The following is a 22491-nucleotide window of genomic DNA, read 5'->3' on the forward strand; positions in this document are numbered from 1 at the left end:
TCTCGCTCTCTCTTGGTCCTTTCAGTGAGTTGTGCAGTTGTGACATGTGAGTCTGCTTAAAGGATAAATGCCAGAATCATCAGTGGCACGAGAATGAGTGCTATTGCCAGGGAGCTTCAACCCTGCACACAGCCCGAACTGAAACAAATACAGCCAGTTCACATACACACACATACAATCATCCATTACCACACATGAAAGAGAAGTAGCAAAGTAGTACCCTTACCCGCCTACTGAAATGTGATGCATTCTCAACTTTCCCCATTTAGTATGAGGCCTAAAGGGGAGGGCTGTAGCTCAGTCTGTATTGATTGTTTGGAACCAGAGAGTTGCCAGTTCAAGTTCAGACCAAAGTATGGTTGCTGGAAAGCGCTGCTGAGGTGCCCCATTGTGTACAGCCACCCTCACTCGTGTGTATTTCAGGTGTGAGAAGCCAATAACATTGAATAACCCAAATATCCCCTCTGGGATTAAAGTACACGTAAAAAAAACTGCGAGGATGCACATGTACACTCTTTACGTGTTTATGTGTGGCTGTGTGTGGCTGTGTGTGTGTGTGTGTGTGTGTGTGTGTGTGTGTGTGTGTGTGTGTGTGTGTGTGTGTGTGTGTGTGTGTGTGTGTGTGTGTGTGTGTGTGTGTGTGTGAGTGTGTGTGTGTGTGTGTGTGTGTGTGTGTCTGGTGGTGTTAAATAATACATCTCTCACTCGTCAGAACTTCAAAGCTAAGCGCACACTGAGAAAGGGAGGAGAGAGAGAAGTGGGAGTAGAAGGGCTGAAAGGAGAGACAGAGACAAAGATACAAGACTAACGGTGGTGAGAAGGTCAGAGAAGAAGTGACAGATGATGGAGTGAAAGCTCCCAATTTTTTGTTTTCAGGAATCTTAACTCGGTTTGTGTCTGTTTGTCGGTTGGCTCAGCCTTTCAGTGATATACTGTACGAACAACTTATTGAGGCATTAAAGCTTTATGTTTCTTATGTTTTAGTAAACCACCCACATACATTTTTTATACATACACATATTTCATCATTTACATGTTGTCTTGATAGCCCTTCCTATTTAACTGCAAACAGTTGATAGCTACTATTTTACATTCTCATTCTTCGAGCCCAGCCAATGTATCTGATAGGCAAAATAATCTGGCTGATATCTGATTGAGGACACAAGACTTTTCACAATATGTTCCTAAAAGTAAAAATATTCTTTAAAGAGCATAAATTAAGTAAGAAAGTGCTGGGAAGGATTTGCGTACAATATGCTATCATCAAGATGTTGAGCACAACACAATCAGCTCTGTTTGTAGTACACACGAGGTTGAATGTCCAACATTGATTTGAACTGAAATAATGAAAAATATATATTGAAATATTCCCAGAAATGTTTATCTGTTCAGAAAGCAACCTTTTGATCAACTTCGTAAAAGAAACAGATTATTTTTATCCCAACTCAAACAGTTATTATTGGGCATTGCATCAGTAAACTGTAAATTCTAATATTCCTATTAGTTTAAAGGTTCCCATAATAATCAGCCTCCAATGTTCATTAGTGAAAACACATGAGATTTAATGCACATTGTACACAATTTTCACAATTGATACAATCTATAAAGATATGTGATGCAAAACATTTAAGGCCATTTTATTAATAAAGATGATCATTATTTTTATATGAAAATACAGTACTACACTGAGTTATCATTTAAGTATTTCTTCTCACCCACTCACGTCCCCTCTTGCTGTTTCTCTGTCTTCATACTAGTTGTGTGTGTTACATTGAGTGTTGGACTGTTTTAAATGTCAGTTAAATTACATGTCATCGCTTATCCAATCTGACCTGTAAACAAATTGCCGCTGATACTCTGAAATCTGGCACTAATTTATTGTGGGTATTTTTCACTGAGGAAACCATTGTAACGTAAAAAAAACATTTTGTCCTTTTTTTTTCTACCTTAACCTTGAACTTATTTAGACCTTTCAATTGCTCTTCCATTGGATGTACTTTAGTTGAATAAACAGAGAGTTACTGTATTTCACCAGATATTGTGGCATTGAGCTTAAAGAGATGGGATTTCTCTGTTGCTTAAAAGAGAAAAAAATTCGATTTACGCCATTTCCACTGACTCCAAACGGGCTTATCGAAGAGTTTGAGTAAGGACATTTCGATGATGATTGCTTTGCATGAGTCTCATCTGCCAACGTGGTCCTTAAAATATCTGTGAAGTGCCCATCACTCAGGCATTTATTTTTCTCTGGTCTGGACATTGTTCTTCCAGTTGATGGCTTTTCATTAAATCACTATGTATTTTGCAATTTCTGTAGGATTGGTGATTTTCTAGACTTGTGACTTATTATTACTACTTTAATACGATGAAGGGGCCTCTATAATATCTTTGTCTTCATCTATCACATACCATTATGACTGTTTCCTCTGATGTTCAGTCATAATTGAGGTAATGCACCACACACTTCAGACCTTTACCTGCTGACTTTTGTATATTTTAGGTGTAGTATGGAGCTCTGTCAGGTGACCTCATATGGAGGTGTTTCTCCTCACTTGTTCATGTTTGATGGACTTGGGTCCAAAACGTCACATGGTGATAAACTTGATTACATTTGAATTGGAGCAGCTTTTGTTGAGCGGACCCAGTCTTTCTTTTGTATTTCCTTCCAGCATCAAAGATCTTAATGATTTGGCTTTGCGTTCTGCTTTTATATATGTATGTGTGTGTATATATATATATATATAATTTATTATTATTTTTCCAAATTAGACATTATACCAAATTTATCTCTCACTCTACACCTTTATATCCGTTTTTTTTTCTTAATCTGTCCCCTCTCTTCTCCCCAAATCCCTTCCCTCTTAACCCTTCCACTATATTCTCAAAATTCCAGCCCCCGCTTTTGACACCATCAGCTAATGATCTTCTTCTTTTCCCCTCTCATTTCTTCTTCTGGTCAACCTTAATCTCTCTTCATCTCTACTCTTTGCCCATGTCTCTCTCTCCTTTCTTTATTTCTCAACCTTCCTCTCAGGTCCTCCGAGGATCCGGCCTATGAAGAACATCACTGCAGTGGCAGGAAGAAATACTTTTATAAACTGTCGTGTGATTGGGTATCCTTATTACTCAATCAACTGGTACAAGGAGGGGCTTCTGCTGCCTGACAACCATCGCCAGGTGGAGTTCTCCCTTTCTACTCTGAAATATTGGGGGAAAACGAGACAGGCTTATTTTCATTGCAGCAATGTAACACATACTTACATATATAAACATTCTATGTTGGTAAAGGCATCAGAAGCAATGTTGGTGCACTATACAAGCTATTTTTTAGAAGAAAGAAAAATGTCATAATTATTTATATAGTTAAATAATTCACTTGGAATAAAATATATATAATTTATATGATGTGCTGTTAGAAAAAAGGCCGTTACGAGCTCTTAGTTCTCTGACCTCAGTGAGCTTTTTTGATTTGACTTTATATTGCATGAATCTCTGATTTGACTTTAATTTGAAACATCAGCGCAGGGAAAAAAAATGAAGAAAAACCTGAAGAAGGAGAGACGTCTTTATTCATCAAAATATTCCATTATTTGTTTAGCTTCATTTCATTTCACATGATTTACATGAGTAAGAATAGACGGTGTAAGGCGTCTCCTTTATGTATAACATTAATCTTGTCTGTTCAGGTGGTGTATGAGAACGGCACTCTGAAGCTCAGTGATGTTCAAAAAGGGTTGGATGAAGGGGCCTACGTCTGCAGTGTGCTCATCCAACCACAGCTGTTCATCACGCAGACCGTCTATGTCACTGTCAAAGGTCAGTCACGTTTAGATATGCTAAGTTTGTCGCTGAGTTTCACAGATTTAATTTGATAGCTTACATCTGGCTTTTATAGACTTTCTCTCAAAATAAAATAGCACAGAAAGATGTGTATTCCAGTTCGCTTTTTGGAACAAAGTTTGGGGGGTTATATGAGTTGAACTGTGAATTACTGGATCATAGGTCTTAAAACATGGGAGGGGATTATGAATGTAAAAGAGGGTGATTGTAGGAGAGATGGAGTGTGAGTAAGACTGGTTTAGAGCAGAGGGAGAGAAAGAAGAAAGCTGTATGCATTCCCTCTAATAACCCCTGATTAAGGGGCGGAGTGGCCTAGTGCGCTCTCTCAACCACTCAGCAATTACATCGAGCAGGAGAGCTATTGTGTAAGATTTGCGTGTGTGCGTGTATGCCACACAACTGCATGCATGTAAGTGAATGATTGTGTGGGCCCATGTGCACTTTATGTATTCTGCATGTCACCTTGTATGTTATTTCGCTCTGCGTAGAGATAGCATGACATGTTTGTTTTGGGAAGTTGTCGTGTGTGTGTGTGTGTGTGTGTGTGTGTCTGTGTCTGTGTCTGTGTCTGTTTTTTTTCTTTTTTTTTTCTTTAGACTTGACATTAGCAGCTGTGTGAAATATGCGGTCTTTGCGGTGTTCTGCATGAATGTGTGTGCGTGTGTGCATTTTTTCAGCGCGCAAGTGTAGGTATATGCTTGTATGAAAGTGTGCTTGTCGTGTATGTGATTTAATTAGATGAATTTTAACGAGGCCCAGATTAAATCCCCCAGATGTCTCAACTGTAAACCCCCCACCACCACCACCACCTCCATCCTTCCCTCCTCCCCCATTCCAAACTAGCGCCATCACCTCTGCTGCTCTCCATAGCAACACCGTTCTTCCCCCTGCGGATGGGGCTCTAATTAGAGCAGCTATTATGGGCTAGCTTTAGCAGGGCAGGGTGGGGTTGGAACGGAGGGGTTGGTAGGGGGCACAGGCGGCTTCAGAGTGGGCTAGTGGGCCAGGTTGCACTGGTGTGTCAGTGTTGGAGGTCCAGTTTTGGTTCTGACTTAAAAACAAATTACCCATTGCATCATAATCATGTCCCTCTGTCTTTCTCCTCTTCTCCCTTTACTCATCCTCTGTGTCCTTTCAATGTCCTGAATCTTAAAATATGTATGTCGAACCATATACTCCTTGTGTCTTTGCATCTCTTTCCTCTCTAATCTTCTCTTATTCATATCTGCCTCAAATCTCTCTCCTCACCTCCGACTCACCCTGCTCATTTTAAAAACCCTCTGTTGTCATTCATCTTTTTTTCTTTATTTACACTACCCCTATGCTTTGTTCTCTTCTCTCTCCTTCCTGTCTACCCCTTATTTCACCCCGTTGCCTGTCCTTGTTTTTCTCTTCCTCACTCCTCCTTTTCATCATTTATTTCATCCACTTGATCGGCCTCTTTTATCCCTTTACTCATCGTCTTTTATCTCGTTTCAATGATTTCCCCTCCTTGTCTCTACTGCATTTCTGTTTACTCTCTCCTTCCCTCTTCACATTTTACACTGCAAATTGCTTACTTCACCTCTCTCCCCCTGTCTGGCATCCTCCTTTTCTCTACCACTCTTAGTTCCCCCACTGATCCAGCCGTTTGACTTTCCTCCAACTTCCATCGGGAAATTGATGTATATCGCCTGCGTGGTGTCATCCGGAGACATGCCCATACGCATCACGTGGCGCAAAGACGGGCAGGAGATCGTGGCCTCCTCGGGCATCACCATCGACACCAAGGAATTCATGAGCTCCCTGCAGATCTCCAAGGTGTCGCTGAAACACAATGGCAACTACACATGCATAGCCAGCAACGATGCTGCCACTGTCAGCACAGAAAGACAGCTCACAGTTACAGGTAGGTTGGGAGGGAGTGGGAGGAGACGAAAACGAAGGGGGAAGTCTAGGTTTTGGTTTTCAAATAAGATTTCGGTGGAATAGCATTGTTTTAATGAAGGCAGTTTGAATTTGAAAAGTAAACAAGGTGCAGATTGTTGCAGCAGGGGCTGATCTGTCTTTCACGTTTTGTCCTTGTAATGGCAACTTCAGAAAAACTGGATCTTTCATTTCCAATGATGCAACTTAATAGCATCTTTCACTAGAATGCCCTAGAAAAATAAAACCCTCACATTTCTGTTTTTTCTGTTATTCTGTTTCGACAGTCAGTTTTCATTTTTATTTGTTTTAACCTTTATTTCAGCAGGAAAGAAACTTGTTGAGATTAAAAGTATCTTTTTTCTAGAGTGTCTATTACATTTAAGACATGTAATACTTTTGTTTTGTAATACACCCACCGGCAGTGGTATTTCCTTTTGGTTTTTCCGTAAAAGTGCACTTGTCTTCTAATGTTCTGGTCCTAACTTAAGAGGAATTCAAAAGCAGGGACCCTTCTTTTTTGTATCACTGTCATGGTACTTTTGCTTCAGAAACATATCTGAATATGTATGAACTTTACATGTTGTGGTTCCTGGCAGGTGATGTTTGTCCCAATGAGTGTCCTGGCAGAAGTCATTGAATATACAGTAGATACATACTGGAAACAAACACAAACAGATTTTAAAGGTTTCTTGTTATTTAATAGTCTTTCCATCTACCTCCAGTGCCTCCTCGTTGGGTGGTGCAGCCCAACAACCAGGATGGGATCTATGGGAAAGCTGGTATCCTAAACTGTTCTGTTGATGGATACCCTCCTCCCAAGGTCATGTGGAAGCATGCCAAAGGCGCACTAGGTACGCGACTTCATTTTTTTTTTTAAATGTACTGAGATACTCTTTACACTGTTCTACTGTAAGAAATGTTGATTTAAATTCTGTCATAGCCAAACAGTATTTCTATCTCCTGTTTCTCCTTTTGTCCAGCGGGTATTGGAAATCCACAGCAGTACCACCCTGTGCCTCTGACGGGTCGTATCCAGATCATGACAAACGGCTCTCTTCTCATCAGACACGTCCTGGAGGAAGACCGGGGCTTCTACCTCTGTCAGGCCTCCAATGGCGTGGGCTCTGACATCAGCAAGAGCATGGTCCTCACCGTGAAGAGTGAGTATACAGACTCTCAAAGGCTAATGTAGCAGAGTATGATTTCTTCATGGCAGAGATGACTGCAGTAAGGCCATCAGGGATGCTCTAGTGCTCCTGCTTTATCAGTTTTAATGCACACACACTCACTAAGTGTGTCAAACCAATGAGCCAGCTCGCACTACTCTCCCCACACTCACACGCAGACACACAGACATGTGCACGGTGATGGATTAGTAGAGCAAAGGTGACCATGGGCATAAGAGCAAGACAATAAAGAGCAGTGAGAGCGAGACGTGTGTGTGTCTGTGTGTGTGTGTGTGGGCTCCTCTGTGAAAGGCAATGAGAAAGCAAGCTACTCAGCGATTGATCTCTTGACTCTTGGGATCCGTCTACAGACAATCAAAAACACTTTGAGCTTAATCATTATCTGCTATCAATCTCCTCAATCTGCCCTCACTGTCAGTAACACTCGTTAATGCAATGAGAAAATGTGTAGGAAAACACGCACAACCAGAATGTCAAAGTCAAGCTGGGCGTTATTTGAGGGCGATTGCCTTTGCAGCATGAAGCTCCATGACCTTACACAGCAGCTCCGACCGCAAAAAAAAAAAAAAAAAAAAATGTTTTGGTTCTACCACGCACACAAACACATGTAACCAGGTGCACAACAAATACAACTACATGTTTCGGCTCCCTCTCTGTCTCTCTCTATGTGTCTCTCTCTCTCTCTCTTTCTCTCTCGCTTTCTTCTGCTGGTGTTAGTGTTATTGATTGAACCGTTCCTCTCCTCTGCCTCCCTCAATTCTGTCTGTTTCGCTCAGCAGAGTCTGAGGAAAAGAGGAAAAGAGGGAGGGTGGGATGAATAAGTGATGAAAACAAAACAGCAGAGCCCTCCTCAGATCGGTATTGAGTGTGAGTGTGTGTGTAAGTGTGTGTGTTTGTGTGTCTGTGTGACTGCCTGTGTTAGCCAAAGAAGATCAAGTGTGTTTTTTGTGCACACCAAAGGTGGAGTGTATCATTTCTGTTTCACCCGGTCCCTAATGTTAACTATTGGAGAATGAGAGAGAAGGTTTATTGACTTTACCTCATTGACCATAGCTCTTCATTACTCTGCTGCAGTGGAACTTGGCGACTCTGAGCTCCACCTTTTTATTTTCCAGTTTCCCTGCCCTACTCTTCAGTCTTTCACTTCCGTCTCCCTTTTAACCTGCTTATTATCCACTTACTCTTTCTTTTTCTTCCCTTCCCTCTGCCTCTTCTATCCATCTTCCCTCTTATCAAACTGTGTACTGTCACTATTTCTCCCCCCCACCCCACATTTGCTTGTACCTTTTCTTCATCTCACACTTCCTTTGCCTTCTCCCTCCAGTCCCAGCGATGATTACCAGTCACCCCAACACCACCATGGCGAAGAAGGGCCACGTAAAGGAGCTTAACTGCACAGCCAGGGGTGAATGGCCCATCATCATCCGCTGGGAGAGAGGTGACACGGTCATCGACCCTGACCGCAACCCCCGCTACTCCATTACCACCAGTCCCAATGAGAAGACGGACGAGGTGTTGTCTACGCTCAAGGTAAGAAACACTTATATATGATAGTATCTCTAACTGATAAAGTCAGACCCCAACATCTTCATTGCTCTCACTCAGCTGACAAATTGGTAGTTTTCAATTTTCTCTTTTTTCACTTTTCTATTCTTTCTGTTCATTGATTTTGTCAGGTGATGTGTGGAGAGTGACGGTGAGATGAGGCAGAGTCCTTTAGATTGTGTAATTGTCTTATTGTGTTACATCTGCACTCTCCTCCAAACAGCATCATATTCAGTTTGGAATCAACTTCAGACCACAGTATACTATTTGAAGCTGATTGTCGTAGTGTTATGTTAATAAACAGCAGCCTCATATGCAGTGGGAAAAAAAAGAGACGTTCTCTTTGGGAAAAAAAAAACAGAAAAGAGCCAATGTCATGATTCTGTTCTGTCCATAGACTGTAAATATATGTTTTTCCAACATACACATGACATCCACAGGGTGATCTTTCCATCATTTTAAAGTAAGACTCTCCAGTTCATGCATTTTCGAGGATGAAATAACATGTGGCTTTTATAGCATAGAGATGCAGTGCAGTCATTTTGGATGATAAGCATGGTGATGAGAAGAGGAGCTGAATCAAATGCTTTACCAACGATACAATACAACATCTCACTACTAACAAAGTTGTTTGATGTGTACACATGCCTCAGTGCATATTTTGAACACATGTAGTGCAGGTATCTTTGGTTCATTTGGCCTCCATGACTAAGGTTTAACAATATGCTGAACTCAGCACAGTTGCTAAAAACTTTCAATTTGTGTTCATTTTTGTCTGCCACTTTTCTGATCCTGTACATGGGTGTGCTTTATTCTTCAGCAAACAACAAGTTAAGAGCCAACGAAAAATTAAATGTACACACATCAGTAAGGAAATAATGTGCAGCAATTGTGAACACAGATAACAACTCAAAAACACAGCTGTACAATGGTCTTGTTTTGTCATGTTTTTGTCTTTTAAGATAGAGCCGAAGATTTCAAAGCGAAATGAGATCTGCCAGTTTCGAGTCATCATAGAGAAAGTTCAATGCAGATGGGGCCACAAAATCAAACACTCTTTTACCAAGCTCAGCTAGGTCACGAGGAATATGTATAAGAAGTGAATGCGCTAAACAAATGGTTTCTAAGTGACAATAACTGACTCAAACGTAAATATGCATGACTTGTATTAATGTGAGATGTAGGGAATGTAAGGGCAACATTTGCACATTTCGATGTATCCACTGGTTAAATAATGTGTATTAAAGAACAAACTAAACAAGCTTTAGTGAGGTTTCACTTGTTTAAGTGACAGAAAAAGCACTGAGGGTGTTGTCAGGTTGAGTGCCCTTCGCTTGTTTTATGTTGGCTCGTTTTAAATGGTGCAAAAATGAATCTTGATAACAGGAGGCCACCTCTGGATAGGTGACAATTCCCTTTTTTCACTTCTCCTTCCGTGTTTAGGTGACTCACTTGCTGTGCGTGGTGAGTCACCTAAAGCAGGCATGGTAGATGGAAAAACTCTCACTTGGATAATTCCCCTTCACAATGCTTTGTTTTACACAATGTGCCTGCACACAGATAGACTTGTTATTTTCTCTCATATTGTTCTCCATCTTTTCTCCAACAGCTAAAGCCAGCGGAGCGTGAAGATTCAGTTTTCTTCTCCTGTCACGCCATCAACTCTTACGGAGAAGGACGAGGCCTTATCCAACTTACTGTGCAAGGTAACCATAACTGTATAAATGTGTGCACTTGATATAAATGAAAGCCTCACAAATCTTCCCTCCTTCAATCCAAAATGTTCTCTGTTTTGACGCTACTTTCCTCATCCACCTGGCTTTCGTCTACTCCCACTCTTTGATATCGCCAGAGCCTCCAGACCCTCCGGAGTTGGAGGTACGAGAAGTGAAAGATCGCAGCATGAACCTCAGGTGGACCCAGAGATTTGATGGAAACAGTGTCATTACCTCCTATGACATTGAGTATAAGAACAAGACAGGTGAGTTAAATTACTACATTTATTTCAGTGAGAATGAATAAAGAAAAGCCAATCTTTAAGTAGAAAAAACGCAGAAAAGCTGAATATCCCCAACCAAGTACTTTTGTTCTCTTTTTATTTTGTCAGATTCGTGGGAGCTGAAGCATGCAACTCGTAACATCTCCCCCACCAACAATCAGGCCAACATAGTTGACCTTCACCCTGCTTCTGTATACAGCATCCGCATGTATTCCTATAATTCCATAGGCAAGAGTGAGGCGAGTAAAGAACTTACCATCAGCACAGAGGAAGCACGTAAGTATCCTCACGCTTTTATGACTTTTTTTTTTTTTTTTTTTACCTTTGCTTGTTGTAGAAGCTCTGTGCTCATACTGAAAAGTGTCCTTGAAGAAAGCATTTTGTATTAAAGGTGTATCTCAGTGAGAGTGAGAAAAACATCTATTAAAGCTGTACAATGGATAAATATCTGAACGCGTTAGTGTTTGTTCAATAGTTGTGAAAATTGCTTCTACATTTGTTGGTCTGTGCTTTTTGCCCTGCAGAGCCTGATGGTCCCCCTATGGATGTGATCCTGCAGCCAGTGACCTCTCAGAGCATCAGGGTCACCTGGAAGGTAACTAATTCTAATTGGCATGCCTTCTCATCTGCTTTCTAATGGATTATTTGCACAAGTAACATCGTTTTTCTACTTCTTTATTTTTTCTTGCAAGCAAAGTAACCATATATGCATTTGCTTTCCCGACTTCTTTGTAGTATATCGATTTAATTGAGGTGGCTCAATGATCAGGCACTTTTTGAATAGGGTAAGAGGATTCTGTTTTTCAAACTCCAGGCTCCCAGGAAGGAGCTGCAGAACGGGGTTATCCGAGGTTACCAAATCGGATACAGAGAGAACGGCCCAGGAAGTAACGGCCAGTACAGCATTGTGGAGATGAAGGCCACGGGAGACAGTGAGGTCTACACCCTGGACAACCTGAAGAAGTTTGCCCAATATGGTGTGGTTGTCCAGGCCTTTAACAGAGCTGGCACAGGGCCCTCCAGCTCAGAGATCAATGCTACTACACTGGAGGATGGTAAGGATCAGGGAGAAAAAAAACAACACAGCATATTTCAGTTACAAACATCAATGACGGAAGCATGTTTAAACAGCATGGTACTATAAAACCACAGAAAATCGTGTATAGTCAGATAAACCTTCTCTGTTGTGACTCTGATTCTTACTTGCTGCACTCTTAATGTTTCCTTTGTTCTTTTTGTATTCTCTCAGTCTGATCTGTCAAATCACGGCATGCTTTATTTCCTGAAATTACTGCATTCTCTCTTTCCTGATTCGAGTTATTTGTTATATTTGAAAAATAAAGGCGCTCGGCTGCAGGAATTCTATTCTTTTTACAAATACCAAGGACACACATAGGCTCACATACACAAGACACAAAGGAGCTTTGCTAACGGATTGAGTTATTCCTCTACAGTAAGACTTACAAAGCAATCCTAATGAGTGGTGGATGTTTAGTGAGTAAATGACTGAATTAATTAACAAAGCCACAAAAAACAAATCTGGCTGTGACTGTGCAAAAAAAGGGTGCATGCTGTCACAAAAAAAATACATTGCCCTTTCTTGTGGTCTTGTGACATCTTTCCCTGGAGATTAATTTCTAAACAGTCATGAATCAAAAACTCCACTAGCAGTTGGGCAAGTGGCCATAAAGCCCAAACACTAAACGAGACAATGCAACATTCATATTTCTTTTAATAATATAACTGAGTTGCAGTGATTGACTTTTGACTAAAAAGGAGCACAAAAAGTCCAAAACAAGAAAAGGAATGTCAACAAAACACGTACAAACAATTCTCTATATCCCTTATTTTGTTTCTCAAAGTCACAGACCAACCCCTTTATTCCTCATTTTCTCAAAAAATGTGAAGCTGCAACTTAAAGTTGATCTGATTGTTTTATTTTAGTATTTGCAGTCTCTTTCATACACGATCAACATAACCTTGACTTGTTCTAAAACCTACAAATACAGACACATTTGCTGTTGACAAAGATACACACACACACACACACACACACACACACACACACACACACACACACACACACACACACACAAACATACGTCACATTCATACTTATCTTCCCAGTGAACAGTTGGCTGGGCCCCATTGGTCCAGCCCAGGCTAAGCCCTCCAGCTCTTCCCTGTGGCTGTCACCAAGGCGACAGTGATATTGATGGCCATTATGATAATAGTGATAACAACAAGCATACTAAAAATAATAATAATTAGCTTGTCTCTCTCTCTCTTTCTCTCTCTCTCTGATAGCTTCCTGCTGTAATTATCCACAGCTGAGCGCTTTGTCTCTTTGCTCCCTCCTTTCATGTTTTTTTCTGCCCTTCCCTTGTTCCCTTTGCTTTTAACTCTTCTTCCTCTGCCCCTCATCTCATCTCCTCCTCCCAGCAGGACCTGTCCAAAATTCTCTACTCTCCTGTATTTTCCCTCCTTCCTCCTCCAAATTCATTTATAAAAGTACCTCAACAACTTTTATTTTTAATTTGTTTTTCTCTTAACACACACATGAAGCCCATATGTGGACATTTTGGAGCCACATAAACCAGCTCTTCTTTTTATTGACATTTTTTTTCCCAAAGGTATGATGGATAAAAAAACTAGAATATGTTTTCTTGCCTCCTAATTATTTTGGACCTAAAGGTTTATTCATGACTCTTTCAGTCTCCTCACCCTTCTTCTTCCGTCCTCCTCTTCACCAGCTGCAGAGAAACTGTGGTGGACTTGGCATTATCGCTTTCTTTCATTGCTCTATCTGTCTTTCAGTTGGCTCTCTTCCTCTCTTCCTGCCTCTCCCTTCTCTCACAAGTTGACTTCTGTTCATCGTCCACAGTGTGTGTTATTCAAAGCCTTAAAAGACTAACGGTCAGCGATGGCCAATAAAAGAGACACCTGGGCTCGCCGGGACAGAAGGAGTCTTGTGCAGAGAAAGAGAAGATGGTGGTTGTAGAGATGATCCTATACATCAGGCTGGACGCATGTCATGAGCTTTATATCCATCAACTGGCTTTTTAACTAAATTAAGGTTTGATGTGGAAATATTTTACAAGGTTCAGAGGGGGTCATTTATTTATCATGAGCGAAAGCCTTAACTGTGCAGAGAAATTGGCCATCTTTGCTTCAATATATATTTTCCAATTATGAACCTCTTAAGCCCGCTGACCTCGCAATAAACAGTTCATCACAACAAACTCCTTCTGTTTATCTCTAAGAAACCAACCCTATAGACTGTTTCTGCACAAAAGACACACACTTTTTTATAGAAACCAAATGAAAGGCGTTGTTGGTAGAGTGTGTATGAAAAGATTGAAATTACACAGATGTGTAATGTCTTTGGTGAAATGAGTTAATATGATTATCTTCTTTGAAAGTTGGGACAGGCGGACTCAGAATGCTTGATAGCCAGAAATTCAAGGTCTTTTTTTTTTTTACGGCTCTAAAGCTTCTTAAAAGAGTTGTTCTCCACCTCTCTGACACAATACAGGATAAGATCCTAACATTTAAGATACTAATATGCATGAAGAAATATGTAATCAAACAAATGCACAATAACTAAATGCTTCTCAAAGTTTCCTTAATCAACATTTTAGCTCTGATAGAGAGCAGGAAAATGCTTGCACAGAATAAATATTACATATTGCCACTGATCTTGTCATACCGTGAACCTGCTTGAGGGACCAAAGGACACTGGATATTGTGGCACTAAAGAATTCTTTAATATTCCCCAGGTTATCATTGTAACTTGTCCACTCAAATAATTGTCTTTTGTCATCTTTCAATAAAGAGACCATTTTTTACAGATATAATTAAATCTTTTTTTGTCACAAAAAGACTTTTGGTTTACCTGCCTTTTCTCTTCTCGCTCTCTCTGTCTGTGTTCAGTACCCAGTCAGCCTCCTCAAAACATACGAGCCATTTCTGTCACCTCCGACGAAGCAGTGATCACATGGGCTGAACCTCCCCGGCTGACTCTTCACGGCGTACTGAAGGGGTACCGTGTCGTATTCTGGGCTGTGTTTCCTGACGGAGGTGCAGTGTTACGTTTTTCTTTCATTTTATTGAGACCCGACAACGTCTCACTCTTTAGCCTAAGCATATGCCTGTCGGTTGTCTGTCTTAGAATGGGGTGAAATGCAAAACATCACAACCACCAGGGAGCAGGTGGAGCTCCGAGGCCTGGAGAAATTCACCAACTACAGCATCCAGGTGCTTGCCTATACTCAGGCCGGAGACGGTGTCCGCAGCAACGTCCTGTATATCCAGACCCGGGAAGACTGTGAGTCCACATTTCTGCACTTCTTTTCACTCAGATGAACCAAAGAACAGCATATAAAAACATCTGATTTGCTTTGACCACACTTTTGGGGAAAGTATAAGGGGTTGGATGTAGTTTAGGAGACAGAAAGCAATAGGGGTAGAGGGGGTCTTTATAAGACTGAGGATGCTGATTAAAACCTCTTTGTACTCTGATGTGCCATTACCAGTGCTAATGAGAATTAAGAAGCAAAAAAGAGTGTGTGTGTGTGGTTATGGCCGCAGGGTGTGGGTCCGTGCGTGTGAATATGTGGAGGTGTCAGCAGGGGTTAGTTGTGTGTTTTCCTGTGTACATGTGTGTGATGTACAAGCAAGAGTGTGTATATGTAGATGTGCTATTGTTTGTGTGTGAGGCTAGCACTGCACCCAGCACAAGGAGAGGGATTAATTCTTTGTGGCTTAAAGAGAATTAATTTTGTGCTTACACTGGCGGGCTGTGGATTACATCCGTATCCGCCTCCCTTCTCCCTCCCTGGGGCCAGGCAGAGGAGGAGGCAGGCGTCTGGAGATGGGAAAACCGAGTTGGGGGGGGGACGATATTCTAAGAAGTGTCATTTCATAAAGGGCCTTTATTCTCTCTTCTTAACTGTATCTCCATTTTAAGAGCCTGCTTTGCTGCAATAGCTCTTGAAATACGTGTTGCGTTGTTCTTCGAAGTGTGTGTGCATGTGTGTTTGTGTGTGTGTGTGTGTGTGGGGGGGGGGGGGGGGGGGGGGGGGTCTGAGTGTTTCTTTTTCCCTGATGCGGGTTGACACTGTGTCCAGGGGCAACCTCTTCTCATACGTTTAGTGTTCTCTGTCTCTGTCGGTCTTCCCATTTCCTTTGCCCTCAGTTCTGTCAGTAGCATACAGAAAAGTGTTTGCAGCGATTTTGCAAACAGGCAATTCTCCGCCTGCCATTCTCAGCCTTAGACGCTTAGAATGAAGACAGCAAGCATATGAGTGAAGACAGAGATGAGTTTTTCAGTTCTTTCATGCCCCCAAAACCTTGAGGGCCACCACAGCATTGTGTGGCCATGTCCCTTTGAAAAAGCTCTGTGTGTGCTTACTTTTAGTCAGCATGGTAACTCATGGATTTAGTGTTTATTATAGAATGTTTACCTTAAATCACAGCATTATGTTTAACTCTAACAAAATATTCCTCCAATCACTTATACCTCACTCAGACGAAAACAAAACCTGTTTACTCTGGTTTGTCCATGTATAAGAAGTAGATGTTTTTGAATCCCGATACGGCTGTAGTGTGCCACACTAAAGTGTCCACATCCAATCCCAGTTGGGTATAGGTCAAAGTTCAAAAACATCAAAGTGACAACAAATTACTTATATGTTAATATGCTATCCCAAAGTCCAAGCTGTCCTTTTCTGATGGCTTGTTCTGTCATGTTATCACTTCTAAACCAAGTAGTTACCTGTTTTGTTGCAAAATTAAGCCACAAACAAAGTGCAGTACCTCAAGTATCTACTTGAGGCTGGCTGCAAAAAAAACAAGGATTCCCCATCATGTCCCATATTAAAAGCCTCTTTTTTTAAAGGCAGTTTTATTTCAAAGCAGAATGTTTTTAAATGCATCCAATTTGAATTTTTAGTAAGGATAAACATTATGCATGCATTTGCAAAATAAGTGGCTAATAACTGAACTTGCTGAACGGAGGGCACATTGCAGCTTTTTAGCAGGAGGCTTATGGCTGCCCTCAACTCCATCTCTTTGTCTGATTGTCGTTTGATCAAAAGTTAGATGGAGAAAGCATTTTCAGTAGTCACTGCCATTGTTTGCCTCAAAACCCCTTTTCTCAAATCACTGAGATGCCACATCCATGTCTTATACAGTCTGTGTTTTTAAACCAAAGGTGATGTTTTTTTCAAAATGAAAACTAGGATTACCGATGTAAAGTCATATTTGATCAAATCAGGTTAGGCATATTTGCATAAATATTCATAATGATGAAGGTGATGTCGAAAAGATAGATTATCAGCTGTGATTTTGAATTAAATATTGCAGGTGAAATACTTCATTTTTTTTGTGTTAAACTCATCACTTATCTGAAAAACTTTGATTTGGTGCCTGGGGAGAATTTAAATTGAATGAGTGTTGGGTCATTACACAGCCAGCATAGCCAGAATGGTTTTACTAACAATTTGCCCATCAATCATTTTATATCTGCAGCCACTTCATTCAATCTGCCCTCCATTTCTGTCCTTTTCCTGCCCTCTTATTTAGACCCCGGACCCCCGGCTGGCATCAAAGCTGTGCCCTCCTCCGCCAGCAGTGTTGTGGTGTCCTGGTTACCACCTCACAAACCAAATGGAATCATCCGCAAGTACACCATCTACTGCTCCAGCCCTGGGTTAGGCCAACCGGTGAGTCAGAAGAGGGGTGCACAGAGTTTCAGGGGTGGAGAAGTGAATGATAGAGAAAAAAGAAAGAAGAGGTCCTCCCAACATGGCTGCTGATAAAGATGAGATGTTCCGTCTCTCTTCTTTTTTTTCTTTTTTTAGAATAGCCTTCTAACACAATTTACATCCTGCTAACATAAATGCAATTGATTAAACTGGTCTGTATTTGTGTCTCTTATGCAGTGTTGTGTTTGTGTGTGTGTGTGTGTGTGTGTGTGGGCTCTGGTGCTGCAGTCTCAGCGAGATGTGTGTGTGTGTGTGTGTGTGTGTGTGTGTGTGTGTGTGTGTGTGTGTGAAATGAGCTCTCCTCATACCGCAGTGTGTGTGCGTGCAAGCTCACCCTCCAGCCTCATTTGCATATCTGCGTCTCATCACGTTGCCAGGACAACCTCATCTGTTCATCAACGAGGGCAGAAAACAAGCCGGCAGCAAACACACACTTTTACTTATGCACAGACACACACACACACACACACACACAGACAGACAGACAGACACACAGACAGACACACACACACACACACACACACACACGGTCTCAGACATCTATCTATCTATCTATCTATCTATCTATCTATCTATCTATCTATCTATCTATCTATCTATCTATCTATCTATCTATCTATCTATCTATCTATCTATCTATCTATCTATCTATCTATCTATCTATCTATCTATCTATCTATCTATCTATCTATCTATCTATCTATCTATCTATCTATCTATCTATCTATCTCATTCTTTCTCTATCTCTCTCTCTTTTTTTCTCTCTCTCTTTCTCTCTCTCTCTCTCTCTCTCTCTCTCTCTCTCTCAAGCCCCCATGCAGAGTTCAGGATGATTACTATGTAAATGAGTGCGACTGGAGAGAAGGAAGGAGGGATAGGGGGGAGGGACACACTGTGCGGGGACTACTTTTGTTCCTCTTTTCATTATCTCGCTCTATCGTTCCCCGGATCACTGCTATCTCCATGCCGGAGGAATATTTTAATATCCGTTACAGCAACACATACTCAGTCACTCCTCCCTTGCTTCCTCTCAACATCTACCCACCCACCCATTCATCCGTCCATTCATTCTTCTATCCATCTATCCATGCGTTCGTCTGTGCATTTGCCTGTAGTAAAGACAAATGGTCAGAGAGGAGAAAAAGAAGACGCAGATAAACGTAAGAGTTTGGTGGAGAAATGCAGAGAGGATGTAAAACAGAGGGGGGGGGGGGGGGGGTAATGCTGGATAGATGGAAGGGAGAGCAAGGCCCCTGATGACAAGTGAGTGTGGAGAGAGACAGGGGAATGAAGAGAGGGATGAAGAGTGATGGCAGGAAGCAGAGGGGAAGGATGGCACAGTGGGCTGAAGGATAAGCAGGGATGCAGACGAGAGGGATGAATGATGTACAGGGAACACAGGGAAGTAATAAAAAGCCCAGTGGATTCCTCCATGACGGGCTGCTCATAAATGTGAAACACAACATGAATACTGGAATCTTTTTGCCCAGAAAAAAAAGGGTATTTTGCAGACGGGCAATCACAGAGCTCAGGAGTAGGTGTGTGTGTGTGTGTGTGTGTGAGAGAGAGAGAGAGAGAGAGAGAGAGAGAGAAATAAAGAGAGAAAGCCAGGTTACCTGAAGAGCATATGAAGAGTTGGAGTTAAGGGAATAAGGGTTTAATTGGTAGGTAGGTGAATAGTGACTGGCAGTCAGTAAAAAAAGAGGTTCTGTGTGTGTGTGGCAGTGTGTGTGTTACAGGGACAGTGATACATATACGCCTAGACAGCGGACACATGGCTGGGTTAAACACACTTCAATTACACATCCACCTCCAGGTCATGTATGCCACTGGATGTGTGTGTCAGTTTGTTTATGTATTCGTGCTTGCTTATCTGACTCTCCTCTCCTCTCCTTTCATCTCCTCTCTCCTCCTCTCCTCTCCTCTCCTCTTCCTCTCCTCTCCCTTCCTCTCCCCTCCTCTCCTGTCATTGCTGAAGCCTGCAGTAGATAGGCCTCATTAGTGTATGACTGTTCATGATATCTCTCACTGACTCATTTATCAGTCCCCCATTGTCTTCCTCTATCTCATATCTCTGTTTTCCCTCCCCCAGGAGAACGGAGGGACAGGAGGGTGGGCTTTTTCTCTTCCCATCCAAGCCTCTTGTCTGTCTCTCTCCACCACTCCACACCCCCTCCCCTTAAGTCCATCTTTCCTCACAGCTTTTTTTGGCATTTCATAAAATGTAATGCCATAGAATTTTTTCTATACTTCTTTTTTTTTCTCTATATTTTTTTCTAACTTTTTCTCTTCCTTGCCCATCTTTCTCTCTTTTCCTGTAGCACTGACTGGAGGAGGAATGTAATTCACATCAGTCCTTCTTATTATGTCTGCCGCCAGTAAAGTGACGAAACAATCATGTCTTTACCATTCACAGGATTCTGCTTTCTGCTCCTCAACGTGCGATACAATGTCTATTATTGCATTCTCATGAAAATGTAGGAAATGTAAGAAAAGTGTCCATTTGTTTTCGATTGAAAGATATTTTAACCAGTATTCACTCACTGTATTACAATATGTTAAAATATTGTATCTGAGGAATTTCTTTCAGTTTAATGCTGATCTACCCGATGCATCTGCTTCTTCTATAGGGAAACAGGAACACATTGTGCCGTAATATTTGAGGCTTTATGTGACATTTCATGACGTGATGATTTGAAGGTACACTGAGCTCTGAAGTCACACACTTTAAATATTTCTTTACTCTCTCTGCACCTCCTAGATGCCCAGTGAGTATGAAGCCAATCCCGAGCTGCTGTTCTACAGAATCACTCACCTGAACCACAGACAGCAGTACCTGATCTGGGCTGCAGCTGTCACCACCGCAGGCCGGGGAAACTTCAGCGACAAGGTGACTGTGGAGCCAGCGGCCAAGGGTGAGTCCCCAAGTATACAGTAGAAAGATTGGACTGGTTAGACTTTTGTTGAAAATAAAACTCCTTAAGGTGCCTGGGTTTATTTAGTTTCATTTTTGTAACTGCATTTAAAAGGGAAATAATGGCATTCAACACATTAGTTGTTGGAATTGAGCAGAGAACCTGTGTTGCTGTTCCACATCTTTGTTTAAGTCTAGAAGCTCCAAGCTAGAGTTGCAGCTACTAGCACGTCAAATTGAATATTTGGCCAATTTGCTGTTTAACAATGAGTAGAAATATGTTCAATAAAAACAATAATATCCCTGGTTTTCACATTTTGAGTTTACATTTTTTTTATTTTTTTTTAATCGGAGCATTCTATGTAAAGTGACCATCAGAAGTAACTAATCGCATTCATACACCAACAAGCAGCAGGAGCAATTTCAGGTTAAATGTCTCGGACACATTAGACATGTAGCTGAAGCCCCGACTTTTTGGTTTGGAGGTGACCGACTCTACCAACTATGCCACAGTTGCCCTCTGTAACACTGCAAACCTAAACAAAAGGCACAAATATAACAACGTGCTCTTTGGACTTTTAGAGGTAACACAGCTCTTGTCATGCACATTTTGTGTAGTCCTTAAATAATTTCATTTTACAATGAAATACGAAGCAAATTTCAGCTGGAGACAGTTGAAAGCATACGTTGGGTTTTACTTTTTCTCCCTCTCATAGGACGCATCACGACACAACTCTTATTGAAACCATGAGCTAAAAAAAGAATTTCAAATGGTTTTTTTAGTTTTACTTTAGTTTCAATATGTTTTATGACTCTGTGGAGCATGTGAATAATCTGCCTCTTTTTGGTCACTTGCACTATAAAGCTACACTCTGCACAATGTTCCACCTCTCCTTTTTTGAATGTGTAACTAATGGTGTGGGCTATTGATTTCAGAGTTCAGAGGGCGCCAGATGAACTGGCCTGAATCAGTAAAATGAAGAGCAGGAGGAAAAAAGGGAGGACAGCAGGTGGAGGGGAAAAAAAGGGAAAGATAATGACACGACTGGAGCAGAGTTAACTAATACACAAGACAATAGAGGGGCAGGCGGTGTGTTTAAGAAAATGAAGAGGGCAGTTAAATCAATACGCTTTGGATTAAAAGACAGGAAGAATAAGGGAGCGAGTGGATGAATGGAGTGCACTTTCCATCATGTTATCCTTTTCTTTATCCATCCGTTCCTTTGACTGCTGGATCCAAAGGTTCTGTGTGTGTGTGTGTGTGTGTGTGTGTGTGTGTGTATTATGTGCGTGCGTGTGTGTGTGTGTGTGTATGTGGGTGCGTCAGCTGATCGGCAGCTGTAAAAGGCAGTGTCCTCCAGGCTTGCCCACTCAATACTTCATTCAACCTTAACATAAGTGCACTCGAGCAGTGGCATTAAGCCTGAGAGAAAGAAGGAGAGAGAGAAAGAAAGAGAGGGAGAGCGGATAAGGGAGTGATGGAGAATATATTCAAATGCTCTCCTTTTCTGGACAATGTCACTTTTAAAGCAGTTTTCTATTACTTCAAGTGTGAATCAGGAAATGCATTGCATGCTCTCTTTGAGTGAATTGTGTTTATTGAAAGACTCCTACATGGAAAACAAATCAATTTATACATTGCATATCAGGCATCACATTTCTGTATCGATTAAACACGTTCTAAAGCCTCTACAGTGATTTAATATTGGGTTTGAAAATTGTTTATTTGACAACCGCAAGACAAAGCCGTTGTTAGATATTAATACGGCTATTGCATTTTCATGTGTATTCTCTCTCTCTAATCTTTCATTTTGCTCTTCGTCATCCACCAGCGCCAGCTAAGATCCTGTCGTTTGGGGGAACGGTGACTACTCCTTGGATGAAAGAGGTGCGACTGCCCTGCAGCTCTGTAGGAGAACCTACACCTACAATAAAATGGACCAAAGACAGGTGAGAATCCTCCCCAGAGATGTTGTACATAAGCTGGGCAGTGTATTGTCCCCTTTGTTACCACGAAGGGTGATTCAATATTCAAGAGATGGTTTAAAGAAGCTAAAGAAGGTGCTGTATCCTGACTTGATAAGAAATATCACAATTTATGGTAACTTCTTGCATATTTGACTCCTCACTACAGTTTTATCAAAATAAGACCTTAACCGATAAATCTATTGGTGGATATTATTACACTTTATGGGCACAAACTCAACTTCAGTGGGTCTTTCCAGCAGAGAATTTACAAATCTATTATTTACAGTAAGCTAGAGCTTACAGTACTGTACTGTACAGTACTATGTTGTAGAGCATCACAGCCAAAGGGTCCGCAGTATGGTT

General features: G+C 41.4%; 1 protein-coding gene across 2 annotated transcripts in view; it reads left to right on the plus strand.

The window, feature by feature from the left end:
• The window catches only part of dscaml1 (Down syndrome cell adhesion molecule like 1), a 93118-nt gene that overhangs the window by 62985 nt on the left and 7642 nt on the right, over positions 1-22491 (plus strand). Inside the window, exons 8-23 of one of the 2 annotated variants that reach the window (XM_079353705.1) lie at positions 3035-3177; positions 3687-3816; positions 5450-5728; positions 6471-6599; positions 6729-6908; positions 8260-8465; positions 10090-10186; positions 10333-10461; positions 10588-10755; positions 11004-11074; positions 11294-11534; positions 14413-14559; positions 14651-14806; positions 17065-17204; positions 20008-20161; positions 21993-22110. In XM_079353705.1, the coding sequence (XP_079209831.1) occupies positions 3035-3177; positions 3687-3816; positions 5450-5728; positions 6471-6599; positions 6729-6908; positions 8260-8465; positions 10090-10186; positions 10333-10461; positions 10588-10755; positions 11004-11074; positions 11294-11534; positions 14413-14559; positions 14651-14806; positions 17065-17204; positions 20008-20161; positions 21993-22110 (2488 nt within the window). Of the gene's footprint in view, positions 1-3034; positions 3178-3686; positions 3817-5449; positions 5729-6470; positions 6600-6728; positions 6909-8259; positions 8466-10089; positions 10187-10332; positions 10462-10587; positions 10756-11003; positions 11075-11293; positions 11535-14412; positions 14560-14650; positions 14807-17064; positions 17205-20007; positions 20162-21992; positions 22111-22491 lie in introns of those variants that run through there. The other variant, XM_079353706.1, reaches the window with a different exon arrangement.

This window comes from Symphodus melops (genome assembly GCF_947650265.1).
Source record: "Symphodus melops genome assembly, chromosome: 10".
NCBI classification, from domain to species: domain Eukaryota; kingdom Metazoa; phylum Chordata; class Actinopteri; order Labriformes; family Labridae; genus Symphodus; species Symphodus melops.